Source organism: Mytilus edulis, chromosome 7 (assembly GCF_963676685.1).
Source record: "Mytilus edulis chromosome 7, xbMytEdul2.2, whole genome shotgun sequence".
Classification (NCBI taxonomy): domain Eukaryota; kingdom Metazoa; phylum Mollusca; class Bivalvia; order Mytilida; family Mytilidae; genus Mytilus; species Mytilus edulis.
Genome location: NC_092350.1, coordinates 89,435,127 through 89,445,396, shown reverse-complemented (window position 1 = coordinate 89,445,396; position 10,270 = coordinate 89,435,127). Strand labels below are relative to the sequence as shown.

Here is a 10,270-nt window from a genome sequence, read left to right as displayed (position 1 = left end):
ATATGTCTTAGAGACAATAACCCAACTAAAGAGCAGACAACAGCCGAAGGCCACCAATGGGTGTTAACACAGCGAGAAAATCCTGCACCCAGAGGTAGTTCTCAACTGGCCCCTAAATGAAAATGTATGCTGAGTGGTCAAGATAAACATGCATAATCATCTCAAAATGAAACACTCTACAAAATTATTCTCAACACAAGAAAAACAAATTGAAACACTTCAGATTTTATTTTGTAACAAGTTAAAAAAAATTGAAACACACCACAGAATTTTTGTTACACCAGAAAAACAAAGTGAAACACTTCACAGAACTTTTGTAACACCAGAAAAAACAAATAGAGACACTCCATAGATTTTTTGTAACACCAGAAAAAACAAATAGAGACACTTCACAGAACTTTTGTAACACCAGAAAAAACAAATAGAGACACTTCACAGAACTTTTGTAACACCAGAAAAAACAAATAGAAACACTTCACAGAACTTTTGTAACACCAGAAAAACAAATTGAAACACTCACAGAACTTTTGTTACACCAGAAAAACAAATTGAAACACTCCATAGAATTTTTGTTACACCAGAAAAACAAATTGAAACACTCACAGAACTTTTGTAACACCAGAAAAACAAATTGAAACACTCCATAGAATTTTCTGTAACACCAGAAAAACAAATTGTAACTCTTCACAGAATATTCTGTAATACCAGACTTAAGTTTGTAGAGTCATCGAGCTCAAGATTTTTAACCTGAAGTTATTCTAAACGCCGTAGTAATATGGTATAGTATTGAGAGTATAAAATTATTAAAAGCAATCTTTCACCAGGAATGCTCAAAGCCTAGCATTAGAATTACAAGGATATATTACGGTCCATTGTGTCATAAAACCATGCATTTGTAGAATATTGTAGATGATAAACAATTCATCCTAAATAGAGAATAACTGGTAAATATAATAAAGCCAGATGTCTCACCAAGATTAACAACAGGGTGGCTGTGTAAATATTACAAATTACTGACAGGGTGGCTGTGTAAATAATACAAGTTACTGACAGGGTGGCTGTGTAAATATTACAAATTACTACAGGGTGGCTGTGTAAATACTAGTATCACAAATTACTGACAGGGTGGCTGTGTAAATACTAGTATTACAAACTACTGACAGGGTGGCTGTGTATATATAAGGCCATGTGTCTCACCAAGATGACTGATGGGTGGCTGTGTCAACATTGTAAAGCCTCATGTCTCTCAAAAATTATTGACAGGGTGGCTGTGACAATATTACAAATTACTGACAGGGTGGCTGTGACAATATTACAAATTACTGACAGGGTGGCTTTGTATATATCATAATTCTTAGCAATGAGGAGCAGTTGATAATATACACTTAATACACAACAGGAGTGCCAATGTTGAAATGTCAGGCCTGTTTACTTATCATTGATTTCATATCAAAAGTCTGTTATATGAAGGTTTAACTGCCAGTATCACGTTCACTTAACAATATCAATGCTCTATGAAAATGAGGTTTAGGTCTGATGATTCATGTTAGATAGACATTAGTACACCTTCAATAATTCCATACACCAAATATAGTGGTCCTATCACTAATAATACCAGAGAAACAGATCAAACCACAAAATCTTTAATTTGACCAATGAACCATGAACATGAGGTCATATGAACCCCACCAGATAGACATGTGCACCTTTTAGTATCCAATAAACTGACAAAATTATAAAAGCTTATCATTGACCATTGAAGAATGAAAACAAGGTTGAATTCATATGAACCCTGCCAGACAGACATGCATATACACCCAACAATTGTTCTATATTCCAAATATGATTAACTTATTGTTTATATTATCTGAGAAATAAACCAAACCACAAAAACTTACATTGTCTAATGATAAAAAAGAGGTCAAGTTCAAATAACTACTGCCAGTTTAGAGACATGTACACCTTACAATTATTACATGCACCAAATACCGTATAGCGGGTTATTTTCGCAGTTGTAAAATTTCACGATTTGCATTTAATAATATAGACGAAATATTTTGGCAAATTTAAAACTTTTATCAATACCTTTCATGTAACCTTTTAAATTGGCAGAGTTTATTTTGGCAATTTTGTTCTATCGGCGAAATAAGGGAAAATTTACACCCTACGAAATTTACCCACTAAACGGTATAGTAGACCTACAGCTTATATTATCTTAGATATTGACCAAGAAAACTCAACATGGTTCCCTGATCCATGAGATGAGGTTGAGGTCAAGTTGATAGGAAGAAGCATCTTTTTTCAAGTAGTCACTGAACCAAAGGACATATCAAAGACTGAACCAAAAGACATATCAAAGACTGAACCAAAAGACATATCAAAGACTGAACCAAAGGACATAATTGTATACAAAGTGTTAAGGTGGTACCTAACACTACAGGGAGATAACTCTGTAAAGTCAGCTAAACGTTTTAACTACATTGTGTTGTTAAGGGAATATTAAGCTTCTCAATGATCAAAATTGGTGTTTGTCAAACTGCTATATAACCAGTGTATTTTTTCTGACAATACGGTTGGTTCAAAATTTTTGAAATTTTTTGATTTTTGTAAAATGGTCAAAGTAAACACTTTGACAAAATTTTATAAAAATTAAACGAGCCAAATTAATTTTAGTGAAAGTGTTGGGTACCACCTCAAGTATCTAGATCTGCTACCTTCTGAAATATTAAAAGTTTAAGTTATTTGTCAACCATGCTGCTGCCAGATCACTGGCTGTTGAAATATCTTGTTTTCTGTGACAGAAGTTGCTGCCAGATCACTGGCTGTTGAAATATCTTGTTTTCTGTGACAGAAGTCGCTGCCAGATCACTGGCTGTTGAAATATCTTGTTTTCTGTGACAGAAGTCGCTGCCAGATCACTGGCTGTTGAAATATCTTGTTTTCTGCCAGTTTTCTGTGACAGATTTCGCAGGCGAGACAAAAACATAACAAACACTTTACTTTTATATTTTTATTTCTATTCCTCTTTTGACAGAGCTAAGCTCCTATACAATTAAGAAAACTTCAACATTTGTAAAATTTCTAACAAAGCTAAATAGCTTGCAAATGCACTGACTTAAAAAAAAAAGATTTGTATGATTTAAATGATATATTGGCTTAAACCTCACAAAATAATTAAATATATATAAATATAGATGATTTGAAGAAAAGGAGAGTTTGGTTAAATGAGACTACCCTATACAGCTCTGGTTGATATGGTCATTTCCAGCCATAACAAGAATGTGTCCATAGTACACAGATGCCCCACTCGCACTATCATTTTCTATGTTTAGTGGACCGTGAAATTGGGTTAAAAACTCTAATTTAGCAGTTAAATTAGAAAGATCATATATATAGTAAGTTTCAAGTTGATTGGACTTCAACTTCACAAAAAATGACCTGAACCCTGCAATTAGGGTCAAAACACTAATTTGACAATAAAATTAGAAAGATCATATCATAGGGAACATGAATACTTAGTTTCAAGTTGATTGGACTTCAACTTCATCAAAAACAACCTTGACATAAAACTTTAACCTGAAGCGGGACAGATCGACAATCCGACAGATGGAAGGATGAACGAACGAACTAATGGACGCACAGACCAGAAAACATAATGCCCCTCTACCATCGTAGGTGGGGCATAAAAAAAGCTCATTTTGGGCTATTGTTAGCGTCAAATTGGTTAAAATTTTACTGTGTTTCCTTAATTAACACATCCGTATAGTGATTTGTCAGAGGTACCAAATAATTATCGTTACAAATATTATTTTTTGAAACCATTTAACATGATTCATCAAAATTGGTTGAGTTCTTTATCATCTAAAAGTACATTTTTTTGTCATGAAGCAAAAATGGAGTGGAAATATATATACCATGAAAATGACTAAATATAACTAAGCTGTAGAATATATTATTTATTTTCTAAGATTTATTTTTAAAACCGAAATTGAACCCTGTGAACATATTACTGTGACCCTTAAACAAGTGGATAAAAGTACAGTAAGAATATAATTTCAAAATAAGCCTTTTCTTTATTTTCATTGTAAATTAAGTGGCAGTTGTCGAAAGTTATTGGAATGCCATCGTTAATTGACTGGCATTTTTTTTAAATCATGTTAATTAGCTCATAATAATTTGATTCAAATGCATTTTGATTCTATTTTTTGTTTTGTAACATTAGGAATTAAAGCAAACAGTATGATAACACATTTATGAAAAAACAATGTAAATACAAAATGGAGAAATATTGGATGTAGCAAATCTCAGTGAAGGAAGTCTGCAGGAAAAATACATCTCCTATTTCTAAAGTTTGAAAAGGTGATAACTCTCTCCTGGAATGTAGTTAAAAACACACCAACAGATAAACTATAAATATTACAACAATAAAGATCCATATAAAAATACGAAACTAATGTTAAGGGGGTAGACCTTGGTTCAGGGAGATAACTCCGTAAATCAGTTATACGTTTGTAAAAGTCAAGTTCATCAATGTATTTTAAGCATTTACCTGAAACAGATTGAAAATAATCTATGTAACCTAGACGCTTAGAATATATTTTTGAAAATGGTTGACACAAACGTACTGATGATTTTAAGAGTTATTTCCCTTAACCTAGGTCTACCTCCTTAAAACAAATGAAAAGTGAAAAAGACATACACATATTCTGCACAGTGGAAAATATTACTCCCCACCTTCCCCTGGATCTGCCTATTGTGTTAGGGGGAATTAGAAAGATCTTTACCATTGTTCCCTTTTCTTTTGAGTAGGGGTATAAATATTTCCCCCCTCCCCTGGATCTGCCTATGTTGTTGAGGGGAAATTAGAAAGATCTTTACCATTGTTCCCTTTTCTTTTGAGTAGGGGTATAAATATTTCCCCCCTCCCCTGGATCTGCCTATGTTGTTGAGGGAAATTAGAAAGATCTTTACCATTGTTCCTTTTTCTTTTGAGTAGGGGTATAAATATTTCCCAACATACAGTAATATATTTGTTAAAATAAATTCAAACCACAATACGAACAAAACAAAACATGTTATACCAACTCTCCGCATCTTTTTAATTTTGATTTGAAAGTCTCTTTAATAAGAGCGCAATAATATGCCAAAATACAATATATGAGGGAGCTACCATTTAATTGTTTGGGGAGCTAGGATGAAATTTGAAAAAAAGACAGGACAGGATTTTTAGTAAAAAAAAAGGGAGGATGACAATTTATGTAAAAAAAGTAAGGATAAACTAATAAAACTGTAATCCCCTAATAAAAAAGTATAAATTCTTTTCTAGTTATATTATTGTAAATCTACCCTATGTCCAAATATAAAGTTTTAAAGTTAGTACATATTTACTACAGAAGACATATATTATACAAATATATATATACAAAATGATAAAAAGTAAATCAATTTAAAAATATAATAAAAATAAGCATCCCACTCTTTATCTTTATATTTGGCCTCACATATGTCATCTGGCAATATTTTCTAACAAAATAAGTCAATTAAGGATGTTCGCTACTCTGTTAAAAAATAACAAGCTTTTTAAAACTTTGAAATATGGCTTTTCAAGCTTTATGTAATAAAATTATGAAAAGAAAAGTAGGGGTTAGTGGGCAATTTTTTTTAATGACAATACATGGATAAAACCAGAGGATTCCGAAAATCTGGCAAAAAATCAAAAAATGGAGGAGCAAACATCCTTAAATCAGCCTTCACCCAGAAAGTAAAATCTAAAAAAATATACAAAATTATTCTGGTCTGTATTAAATGTAAACATTCTAAAAAAGACAAAAAGACAAAAGAGTTGAACAGTCATCCCTCCCTCTATAGAACAAAAATTTCTTAATCTCTATTCTTAAGACCAACAAACAAATAATTTGGATTTGTCTCTTCGTGTGCTATTTTACCACCAAAAACAAATAGCAAAATATAACTGCAAGAGTTACAAATAATTTGAACTTGTGAATTCAATGTACAAATTGTTCCATTCAACAACAAAAAAAGGTATTCGTTGGATATAATAGTAATATACCAAATATCCAGGACATTAAAACATCATACTTACAATATTAAAAACTTTACAAAATAAATGAGAATAGATTTGACAAACATGTAAAATTGAGCAAACAGTGATATCACAGACAAAACAATACAACCACCATTCAAAACAAATCTTTTGTTTCTGACAAATTTTAGTTTATCATTTTTTTTTCCCTTCTTACTTGTCCTATAAATTGAAACCTATAAATTTCTAGAACAAGCAAGTCAGTACTTCAGAAACAAGATTCATATTGAATGGCTGTAACTGTACAATGGTCCAAATTCTTATACCAAAAATATCACAAGCAAAATGATTAATTACAATTATCATACACTTAAGCTCTGGAGGACATTTGTTATTTCTACCCGTCCACCATGGGATTTGACACAAAGAAACCGACACAAAATGGGCAAACTTCTAACTAGGTGGTCCAATGTGGCAACCTTATGGAGTACACATGTAAATTCTTCTCTTTCATCATAAAAATTTAACATACAATTAATATAGTGGAAAACATAAGAAATTTGTGTATTCAAAATTTTTCAATCTTTCAAATTGAATTTCATTGGGCAAGAGTCGACTGACCACAGTGGGCAGGTAAAAATAACAAAATACATTTGAGCTGTAGTGTAAACTGATCAACAATCTTTTCTTGAGCTGTAGTGTAAACTGATCAACAATCTTTTCTCTTCAACTGTTTTTTTTTGTCCATTTAAACAAATTTTAACATATAATAAATGATCATCAGTCAAATCTACTTCTGAATATTGTCATTCACTAATACACTCAGTCATGCATGAACAGTTTTCATGTCTAATAATGAGTCCATCTGGTATTGTCCCTTTTCTAAAAGTTGTTTTCTTCTTAAATTAAGCATACAATCAGTAGTTACTTCATTTTTAGTTCAATCAATACAACCTAAATCATAGATGATACTTCCTTCTATGGGGAAGCAATTTTTTTAGAAGGGGGTCAATGTAATACATTTATTTACTGCACTAGTTACAGCAATAAACCAAAACAAAAACACTTTGTCTTTTGTGAACCTAGCTTGCCAGATGGAGAAGTAATATCTGGATTTCTATCAACATAAATAAATGTGAAATCAAGAAAGCACAAAAGATTTTGAGATTCTCTTTAGCAAAATTGCATTTCTTAAAGGGACTAACACTACATAGAAAATATTGTTTAAATACAAGCATTATAATCAATTGGCAGTTCTTTACTTCTAACAATTATTGCATCAGTTCGCGGTCTCTTCTGGTGGCATTGTCAAAGCTGGGGGTCCAAAAGGGTCAACCTGAAAATATAAATTAAACCGACTGATAACATGGCTGCAAAGATAGTCTAAAAATTGGAACACTAGTGGCCATCTTGGATTTCAAATGAACATGTACAACTGGAGAAGAATAAGATGTTATGAGATAAACCAATTCATTCAATGGAGAATATTAATGCAAATACAACCTGAATTAACCAAGTTTATTCAAATTAAATTGGCCATGTAAAACTATTATGGTGAAAGTAAAGATATGGTTTATTTACTAGTAAATTTGCTCATTCTGTACATACTGTTGGAATTAACAAAATCCAAATGAGCGAACTAAGAAAAAACTGTTTAATATCTAGTAATATTAATCAATCATTCATTTTTTGTAAATTCATAATTTTTTGTGATGACTTTATAAATATGAAAATTTCTGTGTCATGTACTTGTTAAAATTGTGACAGCAAAGGTTTCACAAAAATACAAAATTTCAAAAGTAAAATATTAAAATCTGGCTTACATTGACTTTAGGATTAAGAGGAGCGTCTACAGTAAAATCTGTAGCAGATGGTCCGTATTCTTTCCTTGCCCTTGTCCAGTTAGCTTTTATCTCTATCACATCCCTGTATCCCTGTGGTTTAGTGAATGGTTTACCACCAGAAACACATAACAGCTCATCTTTGTTTATATCGTTGAACTTTGTTACCTATAATGGACCAATAACTTGTCAGTAATTTCAATCATAAACTAGTAAACTGTGAAAAATCTAATCAAGATCCAAGAAGTCTAATTTTAAATTACTAGAAAATAAATTTAACAGATTTGAAAAAAAAATGATCAAAAATTATCACTTATCTTAAAAACTTGAAATTATGAATTTGGCATGTTACAATAGAATATTTTTAATATTACCAACTTTTGACTCCAGAATTTATATTTTTTCGACTTGTTACCTTCTCTGTGGTTTGACATCCTGGTACTCGGTCAAGCAAGAGTAATGTAAATAAGTAAATTCAAGATTTTAATGGGTACAGTTTTGAGGGAAAGTTTACTGTTTAATGCTTTCTATACATGACTAAGTCATCAGATAGCAGTAAAATTTCCCCCCAAAATTGCACTGTTTATATATTTGATTTTACTTCTTTTGGTTGCTCATAATTGACCAAGTACAAGGATGACTCTTACCACAGAGTAGGTAACATGTAGAAAAAATATCGAACTCGTAGTCAGAAGTCGGTAATATGACAATAGACTATTATGGTCATCTTGAATTTCAGATCAGCTATTACTTTAGTAACTCACCAGCTTGCCTTCCATTGTATATATAAATCTCGCCTTCTGCCACATTCCAAGTTTAGCTGTGGAGTTATCTAGAAGTTCTTCTATAGTATTGCCCCACACATACACAGCTCTTTCCAAACTCTCTCCATTTGGATAAACCATAACTCTTTTCTAAAATAATCAGAATTGTTTCAAATTTTAAGTTTTCAGTAATTTTTTTTCCTCTATTTCATGTAAATTCATGACCTTTGGGTTTTTTTCACAACTGAGTGCTGTATTTTGAAAATTTATTGGAAATGAAAGCAAGAGACAAATCACATTTTGTTAGCACTAAAAATAATTTTATGTAAAAACTTGATTCATCACTTTATTTCGGTACTTTTTTAAAAAAAAATTCTGACATTCTAAACCTGATATTTCAAGTCAATAAAATATTTAATTACTGTCAATTCCAAAATTATTGTGAATAATGCGACTGACTGCATATTGCAATAATAATTCGCATTCTAATATCTTATTTTTATAGACTTGAATGCAGATTCTTGACATCAAAATAATTTATCTCGCATTTTAATCCATCCTTCAAAGATTGCAATAACAAGTGCACACAATAATTTCTAAATTACAGTAATATCTTATCCTTTAGCAGATAGTGTGTTTTGAGGAAAGCAGTATTATTCCATGTGCAATAAATATTATAAGTCATTAGAGTGAAAACTGCATATATGTCAATTTCAAAGCAAAAGATTTTTTATACCAGTAATAATTTATTGTTTCTTATTTCTATAAATGATTCATTTCGCTAAATACAAAGTTATCTACTTAATAAAATTTGTGATTTAAAAAAAAAACATCACCTGTTATCTGTCACAGGTACAAGCAAACAATGTGTAAAAAAAGTGTTAACACTTAGTAGGACAGAGCTAATAATTCTATTCTTTGGTAACTTTTGTACATATTGGAATCAGGTGATTAGACGTACAGCCAATAAAAACTCAATATACTTCTATTACATATAACATTTATCTAATAAAATTAACACATACAATATCTCTGTACAAAAAGAAAATATGCAGCATAATGAATTTTTAAATAAATTTTTAAATGAATTTTTGAAGATTTCTATAATTTGAAGTCCTGACATTCTTAATCCAATATTTAAGTCTGCTAATAAGTTTAAAGTCTACATACCGTATCAGGCTGTTTATATAAACGTCCTGAAGTACCTATAGTCTTCGTTGTTTCTTTTTGGTTCTTTTTCACCTCAGCAAGATGGGTCTGGAAAATAAATTAAACCTTAATTACAAAAATTAACTCAGAATTCCACTCTTTTGTAATGTCTAATGTTTGAATGTGGTTCTTATGGTTATAATTTAATATTGTTTTTAATTGAGAAATAGTTTAATATGGAGTGGCAAACTGTTCATCATATTCAGAAAGCTATCTTGCAGGTCAATGTTAGTTTGGTTTTGGTTGGGGTTATGCCGTTGCCTGTAGTTGCTTATGTCTCTGATGAAACAAGTTTGTACAAGGAAAGGGCATTACACATGAAAAACAAGAGGGTTGGACGCCAGCTCCATTCCCGATGTGCCTGTCCAAAGTCAGCAGCCTATAATTCAGTAGTTGTCTTTCTTTATGTATAT

General features: G+C 31.3%; 1 protein-coding gene across 3 annotated transcripts in view; it reads right to left on the bottom strand.

The window, feature by feature from the left end:
- Positions 1–2,995: 2,995 nt before the first annotated feature.
- The window catches only part of LOC139482728 (doublecortin domain-containing protein 1-like), a 68,622-nt gene continuing 61,347 nt past the window's right edge, over positions 2,996–10,270 (bottom strand). For all 3 annotated transcript variants that reach the window (XM_071266788.1, XM_071266789.1, XM_071266790.1), the window contains 4 exons: positions 9,819–9,905; positions 8,649–8,798; positions 7,867–8,052; positions 2,996–7,379 (listed from right to left, as the gene is read on the bottom strand). In XM_071266788.1, coding sequence (XP_071122889.1) covers positions 7,323–7,379; positions 7,867–8,052; positions 8,649–8,798; positions 9,819–9,905 — 480 coding nt within the window. In that variant the 3' untranslated portion in view covers positions 2,996–7,322. The remainder of the gene's footprint in view (positions 7,380–7,866; positions 8,053–8,648; positions 8,799–9,818; positions 9,906–10,270) is intronic.